Below are 26,878 nucleotides of genomic sequence, written 5' to 3'. Positions count from 1 at the left end.
CCCAGTGCCCGGGCCATCTTTGCTCCAATGGAGCCTCAGCTGCGGGAGGGGAAGAGAGAGACAGAGAGGAAGGAGGGGGGGGGGTGTGGAGAAGCAAATGGGCGCTTCTCCTATGTGCCCTGGCCGGGAATTGAACCCGGGTCCCCCGCACGCCAGGCCGATGCTCTACCACTGAGCCAACTGGCCAGGGCCTCTCAGTATTTTTTTTTAACTTTTTTCTTTTCTTTACAGAGACAGAGAGAGCGAGAGTCAGAGAGAGGGATAGACAGGGACAGACAGACAGGAACGGAGAGATGAGAAGCATCAATATTAGATTTTTGTTGCGCGTTGCAACACCTTAGTTGTTCATTGATTGCCTTCTCATATGTGCCTTGACCGTGGTCCTTTAGCAGACCAAGTAACCCCTTGCTGGAGCCAGCGACCTTGGGTCCAAGCTGGTGAGCTTTACTCAAACCAGATGAGCCCGTGCTCAAGCTGGCGACCTCGGGGTCTCGAACCTGGGTCCTCGGCATCCCAGTCTGACGCTCTATCCACTGCGTCACCACCTGATCAGGCTTTTTCTCAGTATTAAGTTCTTTTGTTTATCCCCCTGAATATAGCCCCAAGAATATGGAAGACATAACCATATGAATCTGCAAGTCCTAAGGGGAGATTTCACGACATGAGTTTTTTAGTTTTGACCTGGCAGAAAGAATGTCTCTCATCACCACACACAGTAGGTAGGCACTTAGTAACTGGTAGTCCACTTCTCTCCTGTCCTGAGGACTGGGGCTGAGAACACCCCGAGCCATCTTTTCTCTGCACTGTCCCTTTTCATCCCATTGTTCTCTTTTTCCTTCCCAAAGTGGGGTAATACTTATTTCATTGTTGTCTTTATTTTCTTTTATAAAGAGATATAAAAGGGTTTATTATTAATTTTTAAATTGAGGTCAAATCACATAACAAAATTCACCATTTTGAAAGTGAACAGCAGCACCCTTCCCTGATAGCGCGTTTGGCTAGAGCACTGGCCGGCAAACCATGGCTCGTGAGCCACATGCGCGGCTCTTTGGCCCCTTAAGTGTGGCTCTTCCGCAAAATACCACGTGCGGAGCTACCTCAATAAGGAGTATAGCTACCTATTTAGCATAAGTTTAAAAAATCTGGCTCTCAAAAGAAATTTCAATCGTTGTACTGTTGATTTTTGGCTCTGTTGACTAATGAGTTTGCCGACCCCTGGGTTAGAGCATTGTACCGAAGTGCAGAGGTTGCTGGTTCAGTCCCCCTTAGGGCACATACAGGAACACATTGTCTCTCTCTCCCCCCTTCCTCTCTCTCTCAAATCAGTAAAATAAAAAAGAAAGTGAACAGCAGTTCAGTGGCATTAGGTGCATTCACAGTGTGGTACAACCACCACTGTCTGGTTCTGAAGTACTTTCATCACCCTGAAAAGAACCCTGAGGGAGTGCTTCATATCCCCTTCCCCACCTCCTCCCTGGCAGCCAGTGGTCTGCCTTCTTTCTCTTTGGATGTGCCTATTCTGGATATTCCATGTAAATGGAATCTTACATGGTGTGACCTTCAGTACTAGGTGTTATTATCTTTTAGCCAGGTGCCTTTTGAAACACTCTTAAAATCACTTTTGCGAGTAGCACACTTGTTTACTACAAGGTGATGTTATAGTACACATAAGTCTATAGATGCCAGTGAACTACATTGTGATGATTCTTAACCTCTTTTGGGGTATTAGAATTCTTTTGGAATCAGGTTCATTGTTTCTTCAAGTTAGTGGACCTTAGGACAAGAATTTCTGCTTTGAAATGTTTTCTGTCCTTGAAACACACAAGTTAGACCAATCAGTATTATAGTACCTTGTCTCTGTGGCTGTTATTTCTTGTCTTTATTACTACTCTGTCTTGTTGGTGTTTCCTTATATTTCTCTCCACACAATCTTGGTGTGAACATCGTCCTTGTTCCTCTTCAAATTCTAAGAGCTGTGAGTTCCTTTTAAAGGCTGAACAAAAACTCCTGCCAGCTGGGCCAGTATTGGATTTAGTCTTGTTTTATTTACAAAACAGTTTCTTTGTCATTAGATTTCTATTCCCACCCACTCCAGAATTTCTAGGTTCTTAGGGCCAAGGATTGATTGTGTTCGGTTTTTGGTAAGATGGATTGTGTTTTCTATCAGATATTTTTTTACTGTTCAGTACACAATTTGTTTCCGAACAGTTGTACAAAAGATTATGGCCCGGTCTCTGTTGGGTAGTTATGTTCTGATCTCTGAAATATGCTAAAAACATTTTTTCCTTGCTTATATTTTGTTGTATTAGTTAATAGAAGTCCACATAACTGAAAATTAACCTTTGCTTTTCCTTTTCTCCCTGTCTGACGTTCTCCAGATTTCATTAGGTGTATTTTGGATTGCTGATGTTATGCATTTAAAAATCATTTTAGTGCCTGACCTGTGGTGGTGCAGTGGATAAAGCGTTGACCTGGAAATGCTGAGGTCGCCGGTTCGAAACCCTGGGCTGGCCTGGTCAAGGCACATATGGGAGTTGATGCTTCCAGCTCCTCCCCCCCTTCTCTCTCTCTGTCTCTCCCTCTCCTCTCTAAAAAAATGAATAAATAAATAAATAAATAAATAAAAATGTAAAACTTCTTTAAAAAAATAAAAAAAATAAAAATCATTTAGCACTTGCTTCAGCCAGCACATGTGCTAAGAAAAAATCTTCAAAGTATGTACAATAAGTATAAAATGTGTACTTCTTATAAAACTTATTCTAGATATCAGATGTGAGCAATATGAAATTGGAAACCAAAAAATCTCAACCTCAGGCTTTGTAGCTGGTTAAACTAGGAACGAGAAAGATGGAGCTGTTGAAAGGCAAAAGTAAACTGTACACTCAGCAGTACTGAGCAAAGATCTTTCCGTGACTGTGGGGTGTAAGTTTCACAGGAGTCAGATTATCTGAAGTGGTCCGAGGACGTGGGGTGGGAGGATGGCAGGGCCAAAGCCTGACTCCAGTAAGAGTGGAACCTGGGGCTGGAGCCGGAGTGGCAGGCAGAGGTGTGCATTGAGGTGCAGTGGGCTCGGGAATGTCTGCGCTTTGCTGCCGAGTCTTTTCTGGGAAGGCATGTTAGTGCTAATCATAGACTGCTTTTCACTGGAAAGATAATAATGTCCCTGGAAAATAGGGCAGCACTACTCAACACTATTTAGTTCTACTATTGAATCAGTTGCCCTTTTAAAAAAGGAACATTTAAATTTGTGACCCAGATTGGATTCCTTGAAAAGACACAGGGTCAGATAAGAATTCCCAAATAAATCTGGTAGTAACTTTTTGTATTTCTGAACCTTAGACTCATATACCCAGATAGCTACCTATGCAGCAGCTTCCCTTGAACATCTAGTACTGATGCTCTTAACTTAATGGTGGGCTCATGTCCTGATAAACCCATTGTGAGCAGACAATAATAGCAAATCAAAGAGCATTTAGAAAGCACTGGCAGTGTGGTCACAGCACTGGTGAGTCCTTTGTGAGCCCTTGGCTGCTGGGAGTGCAGGTGCTGCCGCTGTCCCGCATCACCAGGAAGTGTCTGTAGGGCAGTGCTAGCCAGGGGGACGATTAAAATCTACAGTTCAGTGTGCGCTTTCTACTGAGGACATACTGCTTACGTACGGTTGGAAGGTTGAAACATTGTAAGTCAGACCATCATAAATCAGGGACTGTCTAATACAAAGTCATTTCAAACCCAGTGTGGTTAGAACTGAACTGGGTCTCCCTCAAATCTGTTCTCTCACAGCCCCTCGTGGTTGATGGCAAGTTCAAGTTTCCATTTGCTGTGCAGAAGCCTTGGTCATCCTTGGTTTCCTCTTTTATACTCAGTTCCTATTTGTCAGAAATTCTTAACTGGCTCTGCCTTCAAAAGATATCCAGAATCTGACTGTTTCTTCCACCCTGGTCCAAACATGGTCCCCTCTCTGTCCTTGCCCTCCTTTATAATCTCTCCATCCTCATGGGGCTGCTCAGAGCCCTGCAGTGATTCTCGGTGTCCCCCAGAGTACGAGCCACGCTCACTTGCTGTCCCACACATCTGTCCCCTATACACGGTGTTTCCCTCTGACCTCATCTGTGGCTCTCAGTCTGCTCAGTCATTCCAGCCACTCTGGCCATGTTGCTTCTGTGTGAAGGAGGCTCAAGTCTTTGTCCTTGCCTTTGTCTCTGCCTGGACTGCTCCTTCTCCAGACTGTAGTTTAGCTAATTGACTTCCTTAAACTCTTTTCTTCAGTGCCGCTGCCTTCTCTTGAGGCCTCTCTACATTTGTTACCTTCAGATAGTATACTTAGTCACTTTATTATTTTCTTCTTCTTTGAAGTTTAAGCTTTATAAGGGCCAGGAATTTTGCCTGTTTGTTCACAGCTGTATCCTAGAGCCTAAAACTGCCTGATACATAGCAGGCATTCGGTTATTTGTTAAATCAATCAGTGAATAGACCTTTGTGGAAATTTGGTTTACTCTGTTCGTCTCCTGAGTTTCTAGATTCTTGGCTTTCTTCCAAGCTTTCTGTGTCCATCTTAAAGACTGCCTGAGGCTCACGCAGTGGGAGCTAACTCACCCTCTCCCATCCGGGGACAGCAGAGCAGGCAGTGCTGAAGAGTCTTGCTGGGGGGAGGAGAGGCCCCAGTTATCACCAGGCAGTCTCTGGAGGTGGACAGTTTCAAGTCTGGTTCCTTCACCCTTTATCTTCCCACTTCACTGGTGACTATTTCATCATTTGATGAATATATGATATATAGAAAAAATCATTCTATATGTTGGTTATACTTAAAAGTCCCAAATCAAGTAAAATTTTTACTTGAAAAATATGCTTCCTCTTGGCATTTTGTCGCATGTCTTGAACAGTAGCTGTATTGTCCAGTGTCCCTGCTGAGGAAGATGGGAAGGATTTGAGTTGGAGGGAATGGGTACTGAGGGCGTAGGGGACTAGGAATCAATGTGTGTAATGAGTACATGTGAAACTGGAATTATAAAATTTCTAAAAGTTTTGATTTCAGTTATAGTTGAAATATAATAGTTTCAGGTATACGACATTGTGATTAGACATTTATATATCTTACAAAGGGATCACTTGCAAAACTGAACTTGTTATACTGACACATTCAGTTGCCCATGGCAGGGGCATTATAGAGAATGTAAGCATCAGTAACGTCCTCTGCAGCTTCTGAACTTTGGGGTGAACTGCAGTGTGTCACCTGTTGGGAATCACTCACCTACGGGCTAACCCAGAATGTCCTTGTCAGGGAGCATGCTAAAATGGAATTATGAGGGTTGTAGTCTTGATTATTCCTGAGCAATATTTTGATGTGTCTCAAAACTTACGTGATTCTTAAAACATAGAAAACATATTATAATTAACTTTTTCTTTAAAGTTGTTTGCAAAAATATTGTTATATGTGATGTAATATTTCCTTTTCTTATAACTTAATTATTTTGAAAACCAGTATTTATGGCAGTTATTTTCTATATTGATGCCAATTGTATTTTGATCCCCTTGCTAGAAACCTGCTTACGGTGTCATATAAAGCTGTCCGTTCCAGAGGTCCGATGTAACTGTAAAAATACCTCAAACTTGTAAGGGGTTAAACACGTGTGCCCATTTTTTTAGTTTTATTTTATTTATTCATTTTAGAGAGGAGAGAGAAAGGAAGAGAGAGAGACAGAGAGGGAGAGAGAGAGACAGAGAGAGACAGAGAAAGAAGGTGGGGAGGAGCTGGAAGCATCAACTCCCTTATGTGCCTTGACCAGGCAAGCCCAGGGTTTCGAACCGGCGACCTCAGCATTTCCAGGTCGACGCTTTATCCACTGCGCCACCACAGGTCTCTTTTTTCATTTTAACAAAAATTAGCAATTGTATAGGTGTAATAAACATTTTTTTTCAATTTATTTTGGTATTAAAATTTATGTATAAGGATGGTTTTTCTCAAGGAAGTAAACCATTAAGGTTGTATTAGTGTTATTTTTCTTTCTCTTGAAAAACAAGTATGTGGTAACATGTAATTCCTATGGAAACTTTTTTCCTAGTTTAAGAGTGGTCAAAGGAAAGGAGTGTTGTACAGTAAACCACACAAAATTAAATTAACTTCGGTGGAAGAAAAGTCATAGACTAGTTTTTGAAAGACGGTATTACTGTGAACTAGAATGATAGTATGATTTATATCAAGGAAATTACTGCATCAAAACAAAACAAAAGAAAATCCTTGACATAAGATACAAGTGATTTTACTCATTAGGCTGCTTTTTTAAGTGTAGAGGAAACCCACGGCATAAATTATTGTAAAGAAAAAAATAGACCTCTATTTTCTGGTTCAGTATTCCTTAGCTTCAAAAATTAATTTGCTCCACAGAGATGTATTATTGATGCCTTATTTGAAGGCAGAGAACATTAGGCATCTTGAAAACTAGAGTATTAATGAGATGAGTTACAGTATCCAAATTTGCATTTTTTTACTTGCCTACTATTTACTTTCTTATATGAACCCCTTTTTGTGCCTTTTCTGATATACACAACTGACTTAAATAGTGAATGAGGCAGGCAGAATAATGCCCTCCCAGCCCCCCAAAATGACTAAATCCTAATCCCCAGAACCTGTGTTTAAGTCATTTTATATGGCAAAAGGGATTTTGCAGTTGTAATTAAAGTAATAGCCTTGAGATGGAGACATTATCCCAGATTATCCAGGTGGGTGTAATGTAATCATAAGGGTTCTTAAATGTGAAAGAAGGAAAGGGAAGCAGAAGAGTGAGGGTCGCAGGGATGTGATAGTGATTCAGGTTTATCAGCCAAAGACTGTGGGCAGGTAGCTTCTAGAAGCTGGAAAAGGCAAGGCTCCCCTAGAACTTTCTTAGGAGTGAAGCTTGATTTTAGTCCAGTGAGACCCACGTGGGAACTTCTGACCTCTCCAAAATATTAAGTAAGATAGAAAATTTGTATTGCTATAAGTCACTGTTTGTAGTAATTTGTTAGAGCAGCAATAGTAAATTAATACGAATAGCATCTTAATAAAAGAATCTTTTGGCTCTCTCAGCCAAAAAGGTTCCCAACCCCTGGGTTAGTGGGAGGAACCAACATGAGCATGTGAAGAAGAAACTGGTTTAATAAAAAACTATATAAACATCTTAATTTGACAAGTTTAGAAAAACTTAACTGTCACCAATTCCTAGAGGGAGTCAGAGTCGTCCTTTTGTTAATATGAGAGAAGTTGAAACCTAGAGAGGCTAAGTGACTTGCTGGATAAGATGTAGCCAGCCATGTTACCTTTTTCTCGACAAAGATGGTCAAAGTGTTTGTAAGTAAAAACTCACTCGTGTGTCTTTTCTAGTCTTCTGTTTTTTTTAGTGTAAATTTTTTATATTTAGAATTAACCAGATGGACTCAGTTTAGATGACCCCAATTTTGTTGGAAACATGTAAAGCATCATAGGAGCCATTCAATATGTTGCCTTCTCTCCATCAGGCCTGATTAGGGTGTTGACCTGGGCCATGTCAGTGTCATAGAGCTTCTTCACAGCCTGCTTGGTTGGCCAGGGCTCAAACCAAGCAGTTCTCAGATTCTCCAGACATCAGCTGGGTATCCTACAGTTTAACTCAGTTTTGACCCTGTCATCTCGAGATAACATTGGATCCTGTTAATAAAGGTAGGTAGGTAGATATTGATGGGGAAAGAGAGCAAAGGGAGTTGGATAGTATATTTTATAAAACTTGGAAAGCCTGCTTCAGTAAGAAACTTCAGTATCTTATTTAGCTTAATTTGATAGAAGGCTAAAGTATTCATAGGCTCATTTGCACTTTTTTTATTTTTTTTTATTTTTTTTTATTTTTCTGAAGTTGGAAACGGGGAGGCAGTCAGACGGACAGACTCCTGCATGCACCTGACCGGGATCCACCCGGCATGCCCACCAGGGGGCGATGCTCTGTTGCAACCAGAGCCATTCTAGCGCCTGAGGCAGAGGCCATGGAGCCATCCCCAGCGCCCAGGACAACTTTGCTCCAATGGAGCCTTGGCTGCGAGAGGGGAAGAAAGAGACAGAGAGGAAGGAGAGGGGGAAGGGTGGAGAAGCAGATGGGCGCTTCTCCTGTGTGCCCTGGCCAGGAGTCGAACCCAGGACTCCACGCCAGGCCGACACTCTACCACTGAGCCAACCGGCCAGGGCCTCAGTTGCACATTCTAAGAGTCCATTGTACCTCAACCCTCAGACTCACGTTTGGGATGAATTTCCTGAAGGCACTGCCGGTTTTCGTGCTGAGGAAAGGTGCTTCTGTGCTTCCACTTTAAGGCATGGGCAGTGAAACCAGAATAGTGACCTTAGAGACCTGTCAGTTGAACGTAGAAGGAACTGATTGGTTAGTGCAGGGGTCGGGAACCTATGGCTCGTGAGACAGATGTGGCTCTTTTGATGGCTGCATCTGGCTTGCAGACAAATCTTTAATAAAAAAAATAATAACGTTAAAAATATAAAACATTCTCATGTATTACAATCCATTCATTTCCTATGGCTCATGTTCATGGTTGCGGGTGGCTGGAGCCAAACACAGCTGTCCTCTGGGACAACACAAATTTTTTATTGGATAATGTGTAACGTACACGGGTCGTTGTATGGCTCTCACAGAATTACATTTTAAAATATGTGGCATTCATGGCTCTCTCAGCCAAAAAGGTTCCTGACCCCTGGGTTAGTGGGAGGAACCAACACGAGCACGTGAAGAAGAAACTGGTTGGCGTAAACTAAAGCCAGTCTTTCCCATTCCAAAAATATAAACACAGGTTTAGTACTGTTTACTTTCTCTTCCTCCTTGGAAACAAGCTTGACCTGCTTGTTCATTTGCTGGGACTCCAAGCAGCAGCAATGCTGTGCGGGCTGGCAACCGCTTCTGGCCCGGTAGCCAAGCAGTTTCCCGAGGATAGGCTCTGAGTTGCGCCTGGACTGGACTGTGCTGTCATACAGGCTGGACTGTGCTGTCATATGGGCTGAACCGTGCGCAGAGTATCTGACTTGGGTCTTTGTACTGGGCTTAATGAAGACAAGACTGGACTTTTTCCATGGCAGGACAGGGCAGGGAGACATTCAATACTTATGAGCAGTCTTCTATTTCAACTTTGAATGATAGCCTAAGCTTCTCTAAGTGCAAGTTCAGTAAAATGCTTTTTATATGACACTCCGTACACAAACCCCTCTTCAACTGGTGTCAGAACCCGTATCAGCCGACACCAGTGCCACAGGTTAACAGTTCAGTCCCCCAAGGGCCCCTCCTCCCCATGCCATTCTGAAGTTCAGGTAGGTTCCCATACCCCTCCTTAGGCTCAGTTAATTTGCTAGAATAGCTCAAAGAACTCGGGAGAACATTTTACTTAGATTGCTGGTTTATTATAAAAAGATGTAACTCAGGAAGAGCCAGATGGAAGAGAGGCACAAGGGAAGGGTTGGAGCTCCCATGTCCTTTCTTGGCTGCCACTCTCCCAACCCGGGAGCAGTCACGGTGCCATCGTCCAGGGGTTTTTTATATAGATATAGGTATATATATGGTTGCTATGTCCCAAGGCCGTGTCTGCAAACCGTGGCTCGCGACCCACATGTGGCCCTTTGAGTGTGGCTCTTCCGCAAAATACCACATGCGGCGCTACCTCGATAAGGAATATACCTACCTATATAGTTTAAGTCAGGAGTCTCAAACTCGTGGCCCGCCGAACAATTTTGTACTGATTTTTTTTTGTTTTCAACTGCAGTGAGAAAAATGTTGCGTAACAGTTGCCTTTTGTAGACCTAGTGCGGCCCACGGAACGGCTGTGATCTTGCTCTGCGGCCCACATGCTGAGTTGAGTTTGAGACCCCTGGTTTAAGTTGAAAAAATTTGTCTCTCAAAAGAAATTTCAATCGTTGTACTGTTGATATTTGGGTCTGTTGACTAATGAGTTTGCTGACCACTGTCCCAAGGTAATCTATTAATCACTAATCACTGTTATTTGCCAGCATTCTATGGTAGGCCACAATATTGGAACTTTTTTTTTTTTTTTCCCCCAGGGACAGAGAGAGAGTCAGAGAGAGGGATAGACAGGGATAGACAGGGACAGACAGACAGGAACGGAGAGAGATGAGAAGCATCAATCATCAGTTTTTCATTGTGAGACCTTAGTTATTCATTGATTGCTTTCTCATATGTGCCTTGACCGTAGGCCTTCAGCAGACCGAGCAACCCCTTGCTTGAGCCAGCGAGCTTGAGTCCAAGCTGGGGAGCTTTTGCTCAAACCAGATGAGCCCGCGCTCAAGCTGGTGACCTTGGGGTTTCGAACCTGGGTCCTCTGCATCCCAGTCCGATGCTCTACCCACTGCGCCACCGCCTGGTCAGGCTGAACTTAGTTTTAAGTGTGGCATTTCCGTAGTATTTGGGTTTTTTTCCTTTGCTTTTGTTTGCTTATTTTTAACTTGGTGTACCATTGCTGTTTGCACAATCCATTTTCCGCCTTTAGAATTTTTTCTGCCCTATGGAATTGCTTTGTAGTAATTATCACTTTTGAGTTGCTAGCCCAGTAGTGGATCTGTGTTCTGATATTTAATTTTTGGAGATCATCTGTTGGGAATTCAGAGAGGATGCTAATGAAATTGTTCACTGTTCGGATGGATTTAAGTTATGGTTATTTTTAATTTGAGTGCTAGGTTTATTTTAGGATGCTAATGAGCCATTTTGATGATTAACTTGATTTTATATTGATACCAGACTATTTTCCTGGCTCTTCTTTTTAATGCTTTTCCCTCCCCTTAACACATTGCTTTAAATAGGAATAAAGGCACGCCTAAAGAAAATGTCTTGAGTCTTAGACATTTAAAATCATGAGATTTTTAAATTATAAATTTTTTTTTTTTTGGTATTTTTCCTAAGTTAGAAGCAGGGAGGCAGTCAGACAGACTTCTGCATATATCCAACCCGATCCACCTGGCATGCCCACCAGGGGGCGTTGTTCTGTTGCAACCAGTCATTCTAGCGCCTGAGGCAGAGGCCGTGGAGCCATCCTCAGCGCCTGGGCCAACTTTGCTCCAATGGAGCCTTGGCTGCAGGAGGGGAAGAGAGAGAGAGAGAGAGAGGAGAAGGGAAAGGTGGGGAAGCAGATGGGCAGGTCTCCTGTGTGCCCTGGCTGGGAATTGAACTGCGGACTTCCACACGCCGGGCCGATGCTCTGCAACTGAGCCATCCAGCCAGGGCCAATGATATTTTTTAAAACAAAATGGTTTTGTCACCAGTTCTACAGTTCTGGGTTCCTTGGCTGTTGTTCTCTCCGGAGAATGATTTCAGACGAGAGGTGCCATTGGCAAAGAGAAAGTACACTTGGGAGATTTCCAAGCGGGCAACTCAGATGGAGTCGAGTGTTCCGTTTGGTTACATAGTCAGGTTGTCTGCGTAACTGGGCACTTCCCCCGCTTGTTCTTTCCTGCCCTTTGCCTGCACACACCTCTGCCAGTAGTGGGCAGTTGTGTGCCTGTGCTGTTTGCATTTTAAGGCTGTGCTCATGCTTTTTTCTATCATTTTGCCCTTCCACATGTAGTGTCCCCGGTAGAAGATCACATATTGGTCAATGCCTTGTTTTTTCAGTCCCATTGCACATGTGCTCCACGGGTGTGTAGCTGCCCTGGGTCCTATCAGAGGCTTGAGAACTGAAGTTAGCCATCTGGTTATCAGCTGATGGCTGTGTTTAAGGTTGATACTCTCTTCCTTCTTTCTGTTCCCCTCTCCTGACTCATGTCCGATTAGCTAGCTACTCTTAATAGTTTGAGTTAAAATATTTTATTAGAGGCTTTTAATAGAATCCCAAATATACACAGACTTGTGCAGCAGTTCTTTGGCACTGCATCCTTAAAAGGAAAGCAGAGTGCCAGCACGCTGGCCATGCCTTGTATGTCCTTGTTAACTGTGGGCTCGTACTCAGGCCACGTGTGTATCTAGCTATAAAGTCTCAGGTCTTTTTACTCCGTCCACATCCTTGCTGGTGGTCTTCCTAGCCAAGGTAGTTGGTGTTACAGGCAATAGAATTGTTTTTAGAACCATGAAAGGAGTGTTATCTTCAGATACATTTTGGTTTCTAAGGAATTCCTCTTGTGATTTTGGTATTCTGGATATAAAATGGCACTTTATGTCATTTTTAAGTGAGTTGTGGTAATTCTCAGAAAAATAGAGACGCTAATCCAGGGAATACACACGTTTTCCTTCCTGTGGCGCGTCCAGCCTGGCCTTGGGAAGTGTCTTGAAGCACCTGAGATAACATGGAAGCTTCCAGGGACAATGAGTCAAGGCAGATGGGCGGTAAATGCAGGAATAGAAGGCTGGTGGTAGTCTCCTGGTTGCCTGTCATCTGCTTGAGACAGCCAGTCTTCCTGGTGTTTAGAAATGATGGATTACACAGGACTGCCAACGCATAGTGCGCCTCCTATTGCTGAGAAGTGGGATATGTCTGGTGATTTCTGATTACATGACACTGATATTTGAATGTGTGTCATTGGTTTAGTAAAGGCTTTCATTTTTTAAAAGCACTGTATTAACACAAGAAATTAAAAGTATCATTTAAATATTAAATATAAAAAAGATGCTTAGACTCTGGAGGACTTTACTGTTTACCTTAAAAATAATTTTAATTGAAAACATTAGACTGTGCACATGGCTAAAAAAATCAAGCAGTGTAGGTAGAAGAATTTATAAAGAAAAGCAAGTATTTTTTTCTTTTCTCTACTTTCAATCCTATTTTCCAGAAGCAACCACCTTTTCCCCCTCATCAGCCTTTTATTCTGAGGAGCTTCAGAACCTGTAGAAAAGTTACACGTATACTGCACGGAGCACCATGCGCCTTTGACTTAGACTTTACAGTTGGTACAGCTTCGCCACTTCTGTTCTCTCCTGTCCTCTGGCCCTGTCTGTCTCTCTGTGTGAGTTTTCCCCAAACCCTTTGAGAGCATCTGTCCTTTAAGTAACTTGTCCCTTGCTATTAGTCCTTTGAGTTACTTGAGAATTGTTTATTCTGGTAGTGTTTTGATGACCAAATTTGTCAGCATTTCTAACAATTTTCTTGCATTTCCGGAAATTGGATTGTAGGATTCAGTGACATAAAGGCATTCAAGGAACTTCTATGCACATTGGTAGATTGCTGCCTGGAAGGACTGGACCACGAACGTCTGTACCATCACCATAGGAGAGTCCCTGTGTAGCGGGGTCTCTGCTGAAGTTTCTTCTTCAGGGAAGCATGCTATCTCATTTAGTCATTAGTATTTTTTTTTCTGTGAATTGTTGATTCATGTCTTATAATTATTAAAAATATGTACCAGTCATATTTGTTGAAAATTTTCTTTCTCCTTCTTTTGGTGAAGAGTTATAATAATATTTTATTTTTATTGTTTTACAGTTTTTTGAATTGAACTAAGAACTATGTTTCTAAATTTTTTTTACTGATATAATTAAAAAAATTTTTTTGCCATTGATTTGATTTGTTCAGTTATATATAAAATGATTCTACATCATTTGTTTAGGAATTATTTTGATTTTTAAAAAAACATCAGTATTACACATTTGCTTTTTAAAATTCTTAGTTTTTATCTTTTCCTTAATTGGCTGTCCATCATGCATTCAGATGTTCACGGAGTGCGCTCCTGAGCACTGTGGAGTAAGCCATGGCTCAGCAGGCCTGGGCCTGGTCCTAGTCTGGAAACTAGTTTGGAGGGGCAGCAGTGGAGGCAGGCAGACCATTTAGGAGGAGATGACAGCAGCCCAAGTAAGAGAGCACAGTCTTGGCCTAGGAGGGAGGCAGTGGAGATGGAGTGAGGGGGATGTATCATATTTGAGAGAGGCTTAAAAGGTAAGAGCAACAAAATTTCCGTTAATTGATGGTATTGGGGCTGAGGAGAGGCCTTAAGAAAGAAATTCAGGTTTTTGGTCAGGATGCTTGGGTTGGACAGCAGTATCATTTTCCCCAAACATTGAAGATGGTGAAGCTCACAGTTAGCCATGATGTCTGATGGGTTGTTAGATGTATGGACCTGAAACTTTTGGGGAAAATCTACCACTCAGCTTATTTGGATACCACGAGGCCGCGAGTTTACTGAAGCTGTGGGACCTTCTTACAGTGGCAGATCCTAGGGACTTTCTTGTTTTGTGCTTATGCCTGGTTAGTAAGATGGAATAAGTAGCTTTTTAACATTTCTTCCAATACAATGGTTCTGTCTTAATTTTATCAGAGTATTTTGGCTAGAAGAAGAGTTAATATGGATTTTATACGAACAATATAAAGTTGTGCTCTGTCATGAGAGGCTTTCCTTTCTTCTCCCCCTGCCCCCGCCCTGCCTGCTTTTGAATGTTCATTTGCCTTTTGGTTTTCTCACCTGGGAAGAAAGGGGGCTGGCATAGTGGTGTTCAACCGCTGGTTACCGAATAGTCTTCACACGTATCAGTGGTTAATCCTCTCGCGGACCAGTATGAAATCTCTGGCAGGCTGGTGGTTGAAAATCACTGTGCTAGACTCTTCTGTTCCTCCAAGCCTACCTAAAATAGTATAGGTTTAGAAATCTAAAATTTGGTTCCAAGTTTGGCCAAGATAACTTGGCAATGTGGCAGAAGAGCTTTCTACTTGAAATCAGGAAAACGTTTGGGACTTTAGGACTTGATTTTAGTGGTGAGTATGGGTAGTGGACACTGTTTTGTGACTATAACCCTATGTTTTTAAGAACCAGAGTATCAATTGACTCTTGGTGCTATTTTAAGTGAGCTTTGTAATTTGAACTCACATTCCTCTTTTTTAACCCATCAACATTTGTCCTCATCTCTGATCCACCTTCCCAAGGTAACTCGGAGATGTTCCTTCAAATCCTCCCATCGGCTTTCGGCTCCAGCTCTTCCTGCTGGGCACGTTCTTCTCAGGGTGGTGTCTAGCCTTTCGGGTCTTGTGTTGTTACATGGTTTTGGGAATTTATATTTCCACAGCAGTTGGGTTGTCTGATTAAAGATAAGGAAGTAAGTTCTCTAAAGGATAAGCTATGTTTTGTCATGGTTAATAATAGAACATTTAAAAGCCTTTCTTAATTAGAGTCTATTTTGACTTCCCTATCATTGAATCTTATTTTTCTAAAGAGGATGTTTCCATAATGGAGTAAGTTTACTGAATGAATTGAATAGAAGCTCATCTTGACACAGTATAGATTAGATTAAATTTAAGGATTTATTTCCCATTGTGATTTCCATCTCTTGGCTGTTGGACCAGGTTACTGTTCTGTAGCACTGTTCTAGGATTAAAAGTGGTAGCTAGTGTTGCCGTTGGTTAGTGTATGAAAAGTACATCTAGAGGTAATTTGTCTGCTCAGACTGTGTTTGGGATTGCCAAGGAGCTTGTGCCTGTTTGAAGATACACTTAAAAATATTGGTCATTTTATTTAAAAAGCAGCTCATGTTTAAGTTTGAAAGAGATAGCCAAATGGTTAAGAGTATAAAGAAAAGGTATCACAGGGCAGTATAGTTTCCAGTTTAACATGCAAAACCAGTTAAGTGAATTGAGCTCTGGATAGGGAAGAAATGACCAGACATTGTAGCCAGCTACAGCTGCATCTTTCTGCTGACCATGGTAAAGGCCGTTTTGAACAGCGCCACTTAAAGCTAACTTTTCTCTTTAAGGGCTCCTGAAATTGTGCAAGTCGACTCCAGGTCCGCCTGACCCCACAGTGTAAAGCATGCTGTGGGTTACAGCTACCATAGAACTCCAGGGTAGTGTTGAGCTGGCCCCTGTGGGCTCAGGTAAGTCCTGGCTTTTTTTTAACCATTTGGCATTCTTTTCAAAGTTAGTTACCATTATGATTTTATGTCATAAAAGAAAACAAGGCAGAACTTTGAAAACTTTGCCATATATGGGGGAAAAAATAGTCTGTTTTCTAAACATCTATAAGCCAGCTCCATATTCTAACCATCGGAGTTCCATAGTAGCTGTGAAGTCCCTACTGAGCTGTGACCTGTGGCTTCAAAATGCAGGGTTGGCAGAAGTAGGTTCACAGTTCGTATGGAAAAGACAATAATTAATAATACAGGAATAAACTGCTGTACTCACAACTGTAAACTACTTTTGCCCAACCTTGTGTGTTAAATTCTGGCACAGGTCACACAACAATATATGTGAGTTGTTTTTTAAACAAATTTATAGTTTGTAATGTATAATTCAGTGTCTTTATTTACTCTCAGCTTACTGTGTTTTTAAAAGTACACTGACATGTCTCTATTAGTAATTATGCATCACTACTTAGCTAGTTTATTTTATTTATCAGCGTAGAAGGTTTGATGACACTGCTGGTTAGTTTTATAAGGTGAACTTCTGCCTTCAGCGGTCCTTTTATTTGGCTTCCTAGCATGAATGAGGAAGGGGGCCTGTAAACTACTTGTCAGAGGAGCGATGCCCCAGTTACTATTAGCAGGACTGTGTGTGAGCTGTCAGTACCTGGGAGGCATGCACACGTCACTTCTCTTCTGCTAGAACTTCTCTCATCTGTCCTGGTCTCTTACATTCAGTGAGATTTTACCACTGATGTTTATTTGCTGTCTTTTACTACCTACTAACTCTTCTTTCTACTTTCCTGTTATTCCCTAATGCATATTAAAAAGTGGTAGAAATGTAATGTTCTATGAAGAACTCCAGAGACATTTTGTAAATTGTTTTGCATACGATTGGGTGTTCAGCTCCCACTCTTCCCTTGTAGAAAACATGGGGTAGCTAAAATGGAAATTATCTGAGCATGGGCCCAATCCACATGTTTACAGTGAAAACCCATCTATCAAGAAGCTGTCTAAACTTTAATCCGTAGTTCTCCTGAACAATCTGTAATAAGGATATACCAAAACTGTGGACAGTACAGTGATATTCTCATGAAATTTTATATGTTATAAATTGACCCATCTTTGTAGCTGAAAAATCACCAATAACTTAACTGTGAGCTTTTAATTATGGTTAATGAAAAGTATGGAATTACATATTCCCAAAGCATTAGATGATAAAATGCTTTGCTTTTAAATATTTGTGCCTATACATAAGTTTGTGTTTTTCATGTTGTGGGAAGTTTAGATAATTTCAGAATCTCTACTCTGTTCATCCTCCTTTGCTGCCTCCAGTATTTATTCTGTGCTAGGGAGGGTGCAGCATATTGTGTCTGCAATTTAATGCAGAGAGCTTGGGGTTGAGGGAAATAACTAAGTGTCTTTGGTGTATTGGATTAGGCCGAATAGAAATGACACACGTCAGCTTTATTGATATTCACGTACCATGCAGTTCACCATTTGATGTTCTGTTTACATTTTTGAAAAACACTTTATTTGAAGGCAGACTGGGTTTCATTGTAAATCATAATTCCAAAGCACAGCTTGCTGACTTTGTTGTACTATTTGGTATTTGGTCTGTATTCTACTCCCACCCCATTTAAGCTTATTAGTTTCTATTTAGAGATCTCTCAGAAACATGAGAGAGGAAGAGAATTCTTAAGAATTTCTAAGATGAGATTCTTCCATACATCAGCTAACAGTGAGTTAGCTAAAAATAGTGAAGACTGATTTGGAAGCTCTCCCCTTCCTCCAACCAAAAGAGTGAAATTAGTTGATGTTTAGCTTTAGATGACCTCATCTTTGGCTTTGGGAAATAAAAGTGTGTGTGTGTGTGTGTGTGTGATACACACAGGCTTACACAAATACTGTGTAGGTCTTCCTCTATCTTTTCAGATAAATTGATCAGACTTTTTGGTCCTTGGGTTGCTTTTGGAAGTACTCAGAACATTTATAGCGTACAAAGAAATTACACATACATATTAAGGTTAAAGCTAACAACTGTAAAAATGGTGCAGCGTCACTGCGTGCACCTGGAAACATCTTTGACAGGACTGAAGGGACCCTCCGTTTTCCAGAGGAAGTGCTGTGGACACACGAGGCCATAGAGTGGGCATGCTCAGTTCCAGACATGTACGGAGTTATTCAGAAAGTCATGAGTCCTCCATAGAGTGGGCACGCTCAGTTCCAGGACATGGACGGAGTTATTCAGAAAGTCATGAGTCCTCCATAGAGTGGGCACGCTCAGTTCCAGAGCATGTACGGAGTTATTCAGAAAGTCATGAGTCCTCCATAGAGTGGGCACGCTCAGTTCCAGAGCATGGACGGAGTTATTCAGAAAGTCATGAGTCCTCCATAGAGTGGGCATGCTCAGTTCCAGAGCATGGACGGAGTTATTCAGAAAGTCATGAGTCCTCCATAGAGTGGGCACGCTCAGTTCCAGAACATGGACGGAGTTATTCAGAAAGTCATGAGTCCTCCATAGAGTGGGCATGCTCAGTTCCAGAGCATGGACGGAGTTATTCACAAAGTCATGAGTCCTTCATAGAGTGGGCACGCTCAGTTCCAGAACATGGATGGAGTTATTCAGAAAGTCATGAGTCCTCCATAGAGTGTGCATGCTCAGTTCCAGACATGTACGGAGTTATTCAGAAAGTCATGAGTCCTCCATAGAGTGGGCATGCTCAGTTCCAGAACATGGACGGAGTTATTCACAAAGTCATGAGTCCTCCATAGAGTGGGCATGCTCAGTTCCAGAACATGGACGGAGTTATTCACAAAGTCATGAGTCCTCCAGATTTTCATTGGTGATTAAAACATGTTAAATTTTAGAGTTCTTTTGTACTTGACTCTTTAACTATAGATTGTTTTTATTTCAAGTAGTACTTTGTGTCTATTCTTAAGGTTTACCCTTCTGAGTAGACTCATCCCCCTTGTCTCCTGCCCCCTAGCTTACATTCTAGCTCTACTTACTCCTCCAGGGCACTCTGCTGCATTACGGGGTTTATGTGTGTTGGAGGTGGGGTTCCTGCTGTACTTGGCGTTGACATGGAGGAATGTATCAATCTGTGCTGCTGGGAAAATAAGTGTGCCTTTAAGAAGGTGTTCTCATTTGATGGGTAGATTCTTAACCTGAAAGATGTACTGTATGTGGTTGGGGTAGGGGCTCATTTGTCTAGGGACAGACTCTAGATTTCCAGAAGGGATTTTTGACCCTCGAGTTTGAAAACTTCGATGCTGGTCTTTTATGACTTACAGATATGATGAAAAAGGACTGTTTTGAGTGCAGGAGTCATGTTTTTACTGCCTTTGTGTTTCTCACGTTGCCTACGTAGTGCTTGCTCTGCATGTCATGGGCATTCAGGGATATGGGAATGGAATGATTGTTTTATTTTTTATTTTTGGAATGATTGTTTTAAAGCTGGTTTCTGTTTTTAAACTTTTTCAAAATAGTATTTATTGATTAATGGGGGGAGAAACATTAATTTGTTCCACTTATTTATGTATCCATTGGTTTATTCCTGTATGTGCCCTGACCGGGGATCGGACCCATAGCCTTGGTGCATCTGGACAAAACTCCCACCAGCTGAGCTATCTGGCCAGGGTAAACTTTGTTATATTTAATAACTGGGGGAAATTGTTACATTGTACCAATCTTATACTCCAAGGAATAGCTCTTATCTAATTTCTAATTCTACAGTTGAATTCTAGTTTCAAGGCTTTATGATCAGAGAATATGCTTGGTACAATTTCAATTTTTCTAAATTTGCTGATATTGTCTTTGTGGCCCAACATATGGTCAATTCTTGAGAATGTTCCATGTACACTAGAGAAAAATGTATACTCTGTCGCTTTGGGATGAAGTGTCCTGTAGATGTCTATCATATCCAGGTGTTGTAATATTTCGTTTAAGGCCACTATATCTTTATTGATTCTCTGTTTGGATGACCGATCTAGAGCCGTCAGCGGTGTATTGAGGTCTCCAAGTATGATTGTATTTTTGTCAGTTTTTGTTTTAAGGTCAATAAGTAGCTGTCTTATATATTTTGGTGCTCCTTGGTTTGGTGCATATATATTGAGGATTGTTATGTCTTCTTGATTCAGTGTCCCCTTAATCATTATGAAATGACCATTTTTGTCTCTGAGTACTTTTTCTGTCTTGTAGTCAGCATTATCAGATATGAGTATTGCTACACTAATTTCTAATTCTAGACAGCAATTTAAAAACACTTTAAAAATTACACTAGGAATTATTTTTAGTGTATTTTACCCAATCAACAAAATTAGGAAACACTTAAAATTATTTGGTTGGTGCTACAGTCTTGGTGTTTTGTTTTGTTTTTAAACACTACTTGTGGTATATTTGAAGCTCACCAACACCTTCATTTTTTTGCCAGGGCTATTTTCCATAGATGCACTGTACTGCTTAGTAAAGAGGGTTACTGTCTTCACCTGACGTTAATTTGGGTTGAGATTAATAATGTGGTTAAGTGGGAATGGAATTTTCTTTACAGATTTGGAAAAGGTGATACTTATTTTCTCTCTTTACTCCCTACCCAGCTTTTTGTAATGTTTTAGCACATTTTTGTTTAAAATAGTCTGATTCAAGTTTTTTTTAATTAATTAATTATTATTTTTTTTACAGATACAGAGAGTAAGAGAGAGGGATAGACAGGGACAGACAGACACGAAGAAAGATGAGAAGCATCAATCATTAGTTTTTCATTGATTGTTTTCTCATATGTGCCTTGACCGTGGGCCTTCAGCAGACCGAGTAACCCCTTGCTGGAGCCAGCGACCTTGGGTTCAAGCTGGTGGGCTTTTGCTCAAACCAGATGAGCCCACGCTCAAGCTGGCGACCTCGGGGTCTCGAACCTGGGTCCTCTGCATCTCAGTCTGACGCTCTATCCACTGTGCCACTGCCTAGTCAGGCTAGTCTGATTCAAGTTTTAATGTAGTAATAGTTTGTTTTTGTTTTTTTTTAAAGATGGTTCTAATTTCTTTATTTTTTTATTTATTCATTTTAGAGAGGAGAGGGAGAGACAGAGAGAGAGAGAAGGGGGGAGGAGCTGGAAGCATCAACTCCTATATGTGCCTTGACCAGGCAAGCCCAGGGTTTTGAACCAGCGACCTCAGCATTTCCAGGTCGACGCTTTATCCACTGCGCCACCACAGGTCAGGCCATAGTAGTAATAGTTTTTAATGGGTTTAAGAAAGACTTGGCTATAAGAGAATCTGAAATCAAAATATTGTTGACTTTCACTTAAGGTTGAATATGGTTTTAATTGCTCTAAATTGTCTTGAAGCTACTACAGTGTGGAAGGGTCAGCATTTGTTTTGATTCTGCTTTAAAAATGTAGCATAAAGGGTAGAGCGCCTAGTACCTGTGGAAGCGCATCTGTGTCTCCTTGGTGTCCCAGAGTCAGGACCAGGGCAGGAGCTTAGTGTCTCTGTGAAGTCTAGTTTCTCGTATGAGACGATCAGTCTCTGATTCAATTAATGTATTCTAACTTCCTCAAGAGCATGGAGCCAGCATTGATGTGAAGGTAAGTGCCTGTGCCTCACAAGGCAGTTCTAGTTCTAGTTTTAGGAAGAAATTAAAGGGAGGGGCATTTAAACGATGCCCCAGGATCCAGGAAGCACAGAGAAACAATGAAGAGTTTTGAGTGAATGCTACAGGTTTATGCTTTGTGAAGAAAAACAGAATTAAACTCTTTTCTATCTTGACGCTTATTTTAGGGGTGGTAGAAGGTGACCTGGCTGCTATAGAAGCTTACAAGTCATCAGGAGGGGACATCGCCCGCCAGCTCACCGCGGATGAAGTGCGCTTGCTGAACCGCCCGTCGGCGTTTGACGTTGGCTACACCCTGGTCCACCTGGCCATACGCTTCCAGAGGCAGGACATGCTGGCCGTACTGCTCACAGAGGTGAGTGTGGCTGTCTGCCTGCACGTGGCTCACATGGTGGAAATGTGTTCTTTTGTTTATATTTTTGATGTTATGTTTCTGCAAACAGTTCTTTCATTCCCTTTAAAATATATTAAATTTGAGACTTCAACATTTATACTTTTTAAAGGGTATATGCTCTTAAAATAGGACATTTTGTCACAATATTTGACTTCAGTCATGTTTGACTTAAAGTTCTGTGTATCTATTATTCATTTCACTGGCACATCTTTACTGAGTATCTACCATGTGCCAGGCCCTGTGCTAGAAAAGGGACATGATTGTGAAGACGTTGGTTCCTCCTCCATTGGTCTCGGCAAGAGGAGAGAAGCAAGCAGGTACCTTGTACAGTGCAGGCGCACCACAGTGGTTCCAAGGCACCTTGCCTTCTGCCTGGATTGGGCAGTGTTCTGGTACGATCTGAAGGTGGCGTAGGGTTAGTCTCATAAAGTAGGTGGAGGAGGGGAGGACTCTGAGAGCACCATCTATTCAGAGGCCAGGGTGGTGGTGCTGTGGTGCATTCAGCAACTTGCAGGTGACTTTGCTTGGCTTAGATGGTGACTGAGAGCTGAGCAGGGAAGAATGCAAGAGAAGGGAGGACGGATATGAAGGATCTTCTGGGCCAAGGACTTCAGAAACTGCTCTCGGCAGCGAAAAGGCTGTCTGGTCGAGGTGCCGGGAAGTGACAAGATCAGGTGGTGTTTGGGCTGCTGCAGATGGAGAGAGGCATGCCTAGCTAGGTGAGCTGGCACTGCCATGCTGGCTGGGCTCCGCTGGACAGGGGTGGTTGTGGGCGTGGAAGGAGTGGGCCTGTTTGGGGGCGTGTGTGTCACCTAGTCAGGGTGCGTGGTAGCTTGGATGGGAAGTAAGACAGGGATCGAAGTCAGTTCTGAGATTTCTGGCATTGATAACCAGGTAGATGTCACAAATGACAGAGGTTGCGAAAAAATTATTTAGGATGCAGCTATGTTTCCCAGGTGATTTTTTAAAATGACAATAGGGTAAAAAGTGCAGAGAGCTGGCTCAGTTGTGGGTTCAGATGCTGTCAGTACGTCCACATTCTCTGTGTACACGTCTGCATATTTGTTTACTTCCCTGTGTTAATATTTGGGAGCTCTGTGTACAGAGCACCGCAGGGAGTAAGAAATGTGAACAGGAAGCAGGAGGCTCGGAGCCATGCTCACCTGGTTGACGGCAGGGCAGCCGGGCAGCCAGTAGACTCGGGAGGAGGGGCTGGAGAGACGCCGTGATGGACTCCAAGGGCCAGCGGAAGGGGACGGTTGGAGAGGGAGCTGTGTGATCTGAGGGTCCTGAGCTCTGGCACAGGGCGGAGCAGCTCCAGACAGTTTCTGTGGTGTCTGCAGCCTGGCACAGCACGTGTGGTGGTGCCCAGTTGTGCTGGGTGTGGGACGGGCCGCCTGTGGAGTCCTGTTGCTGGTGATGGTGGGGGACGGGACAGAGATGGCAGCCTGAGCTAATGCAAGGCGCAAGTCCTCGGGGAGCCCTGGGTTCCCCGCAGGCTGCTAGGAGACTGAGAAGGTTCTGCAGGAGCCATCTGGGAACCAGCAGTGAGGAGATAGAACCCTACTGTATTATTGTTTTCCTTCTTTTTTTTTTACCCTACTGTATTATTTATTGCTGAGTAACAAGGTGCTTCAAAACTTGGCAGCTTAAAACAACCAACACTTGTTTCTTCATTGTTTCTGAGGGTAAGGGAACCTGGGAGTAGCCTGGCTTAGCTGACTGTTAGCTGACTGGTTTTGGCGCAAGGTCTCAGAGGTGGCAGGCAGGCTGTTGTTGGCCATGGCTGCAGTTGTTAAAAGGCTGGGCCGCGGCTGGAGGATCTGGTTCCCAGAGGTTGGCAGGAGGCTTCAAGTTCGTGTCATGTGACCCCTCCATAGGGCTGCTCTTGAAGTGGCAGCTGGTCTCACAACAGCAAGTGATCCGAGAGGAGGGAGAGGAGGGTGCTGCAATGGAGCAGCAGTTATAGATAACGTGATTGAGCAAGTTACGTACAGTCACTTGAGGCTTATTCTATGGAACGAATAGACCAACTGTGATACAACATGGGAGAGGGGGAATGGGGGTTGTTCCAGGTAGAGAACAAACTCGGTAATGGAGTTTGCTATGAGTGAAGCACGTCCTGGAAAGGACAGATCTGATTGAAGGGGCAGTAGGTAGGCTGGAAGGAGAGACTGAGTCTGGAATAAGGACGTGTCTGCAGAGAGCACAGGGCCAGGTACTCCAGGATGAGGACAAAGCTCTCGATTGTGGGGGCGTGTGTCAAGGTCAGGGGTTTTAGGTCACGGACTCTGGTTGGTAGTCTGCTGGAACCTGTGAACTCCTTTCAAAATATTTTTAAATGAATAAAATAAAAATAAATAGGATTACAAAGGAAAACAGTTACAGCTGGTTCTTGAACAACTGAGGGTTGGGATGCTGACACCACCTCTCCGTACAGTTTAAAATCCAAGTGTAACTTGTCTTTTCACAAAACTGAACTACAGTAGCCCTATCGATAACATAAACAGCATGTTTTGTATGTTATATGTATTATATACTGTATTCTTAGAATAAAGTAACCTGGAGGAAAGAAAATGTTACTAAGAAAATCATAAAGGCTAGAGAGTACATTTATCATATATACTTCATGAAAAGAATCATATAAGTGGACCGTGTAGTTCAAACCTGTGTTGTTCAGGGGTCTGCTGTATATTGAAACATAGCTGTCAAAACGTTAAGTCAAGAAAATGCATTTTAAATATAGACAAGTGGTTAGTAAAAATTTTAAATTAAAATTGATGTTCAGGTTCACGGCCCCTTCCCAAGTTCACGGGCCCTAAGTTAAGAACTACTGGACTAATGAGATGGTTGACAGTCATGGGGTTGCAAGGCTAGGAGATGAGAGGCAGGCTTCGGGGACATGGCCTGTCTAAGGGTCACAGTGGAAGGAGACTGCCCGCAGGCTGTCTCCCACTGGCCACTTCTCTGGGAGTGTCTGCAGTATTCAGGTTTCAGTCAGGTTGTCTGGACTAGAACATGTCCCGGTGTCTGGAAAGGGGCTGAGGGTAAGCAGATCGGTATGAGCCAATTTTGAGTTTACTTTTGGGATCCATTTTTAACATGTATGAAATGGGCAATTCTGAAAATATTTAATACTGTACATGGTTTTCTATAATTTGAGTGTCAAATTAATGGAGATAAGATGTGAGGATATTGTTGTCACTGGTGATTCTGGCTAGTCCAGTTTAGTGAAACTGGGTTGTCATGCAGAAGTTTTCAGAACGTGCCTGGTGATTTTGTTGGGTATGCAGGCTTTTTTGAAACTGGTTATTTAACAGTAATTACAATCAAGTTTTTCACATGTATTTTGTAGATGATATTATCTGTAGAACTATTCTTTGAGTGGCATATTGGAAGATCTCCAAACCGCATTCTGACTGGAAGCCTCCCCCGGGAAGGTGGTTTAGGCTGGCTGCCGTCCGCAGGACAGAACAGAGCTGGCGGGCTCACTCAGGGTTCTCACTGGACTCCTTTCCTCTCTAGCAGACACTCACCTTTGATTTCAGAATTCTCTTGAGCTCCACAAAAGGAATGCAACTTAAACATAAAATAGTATCTTTGCATCCTTTGTTGCTTTTTGTCATTTAAAAGGAGAGGACAGTTCTAAACACCCCTCTCTGGAGGTTTTCCCTGCTATTCCGTACTTGGGAGGGTTGTTGACTGTTCTACACTTGAACCTTTGGGAACAATACCATTGGACATAAGTTTCCATGTGCATCTTTGTATATTTTTAAGTCTCAAGTAGAATCACTGACGGGAAAATGGCTGTTTTCCTGGAACACTGTACTGATACATACTTCCACTGAGGAGGAAATAATACCCAGTATATTTTAAAATTTAAACAAAACAACACTCCCCTCCCGCAGTCAGTGACTTGATGGGTTCGGGTGTGGCTCCAGGAGCCGAGGATGGCTTGGTTGGTCCAGGCATCAGCTTCACATGCTAAAATAAAAATAAAAATAGCTCAGTTGATTTGAGCATTGGCCCCAGATGGGGTGAGGGTTGCCAGGTGGATCTGGGTCGGCATGCATGTGGGAGTCTGCCTATCTCCCCTCTTCTCACTCCCCCCCCAAAACCCACTACCTTGAATTATGGGATGTCGGTAATTTCTTTTAAACACGGTTTTCTACTTCTGTTGATAAGTGAGATGCAGAGGAACGTTTCTTTTGCATTGAAGGTGTCTCAGCAAGCGGCGAAATGCATTCCAGCAATGGTGTGCCCTGAGCTGACCGAGCAGATCCGACGAGAGGTCGCCGCCTCTCTGCATCAGAGGAAGGGTGACTTCGCCTGCTACTTCCTCACTGACCTGGTCACATTCACGTTGCCAGCAGGTACCCCACATTTCACTGTGAAATGTCTACTTACTGTGACTTTTATTTCTTATATATGGCTAGTGAAAATGTTTCTGTTAGAAAGCAGGCGACTTAGCTGTTTTAGGTGTCTCTTAAATCACTCGACTCTCCTGTTTATACTGGAAGTGGCGGTGCAGGAGCCGCTCATGAACTTATGGTGGGTCTGGTAGGATCGCCAGCTGACGGTGGGCTTTCTTGTGGGCCTCGGGTCGTTTTTTTTGAAAGTACTAATTTCTTTACTCATTACATTGATTTCCATTGTATTTGTGAAACAACTTTTCATTTTTCAGTTCAACGATAATTGGGAAGTGTCTTAGATGGTTTTTGTTAGTTGGCAGTGAATAAATGCACTAACACCAAAAGTTTCTAAAATCTTTCATTTTGGTTTTGAATGTTTTGAGCTTGACTATAAAAGCTCAAAACAGGAGCATTTACAAATGGCAGAAGATAATAACTAAGCCTTTCAAAATTAGACAAATTTCATTTGAAATACATTCTCTATATACAGGGGTAGGGCAAAAGTACCTTTACAGTTGTGAGTACCTGAAAGTTTCTTTTTTTTCTTAATTATTGTATTTGCTTTTTCTTATCGTTGTTACTTTGTATTCTTAGGATCACTCTTTAGGTGACAGTAGCTGGTAATTTAACCTGCCTTTGCCCT

The 26,878-nt window shown here is 42.5% G+C and overlaps 2 protein-coding genes across 5 annotated transcripts in view; one reads left to right on the top strand and one right to left on the bottom strand.

Moving 5' to 3' along the window:
• The window catches only part of ZRANB1 (zinc finger RANBP2-type containing 1), a 63,219-nt gene that overhangs the window by 25,267 nt on the left and 11,074 nt on the right, over positions 1 to 26,878 (top strand). For 3 of the 4 annotated variants that reach the window (XM_066355914.1, XM_066355913.1, XM_066355916.1), the window contains exons 3-4: positions 21,597 to 21,784; positions 26,043 to 26,196. In XM_066355914.1, the coding sequence (XP_066212011.1) occupies positions 21,597 to 21,784; positions 26,043 to 26,196 (342 nt within the window). Of the gene's footprint in view, positions 1 to 15,674; positions 15,795 to 21,596; positions 21,785 to 26,042; positions 26,197 to 26,878 lie in introns of all 4 variants that reach the window. The other variant, XM_066355917.1, reaches the window with a different exon arrangement.
• CTBP2 (C-terminal binding protein 2) overlaps positions 24,444 to 26,878 on the bottom strand; it is a 162,893-nt gene continuing 160,458 nt past the window's right edge. The window contains exon 9 of the mRNA XM_066355902.1: positions 24,444 to 25,807. Within this exon, the coding sequence (XP_066211999.1) occupies positions 25,801 to 25,807 (7 nt within the window). The 3' untranslated portion in view covers positions 24,444 to 25,800. The remainder of the gene's footprint in view (positions 25,808 to 26,878) is intronic.

The sequence above is a fragment of the Saccopteryx leptura genome, chromosome 13 (genome assembly GCF_036850995.1).
Source record: "Saccopteryx leptura isolate mSacLep1 chromosome 13, mSacLep1_pri_phased_curated, whole genome shotgun sequence".
NCBI lineage: Eukaryota > Metazoa > Chordata > Mammalia > Chiroptera > Emballonuridae > Saccopteryx > Saccopteryx leptura.
This window is presented reverse-complemented; position numbering and strand designations above follow the sequence as displayed.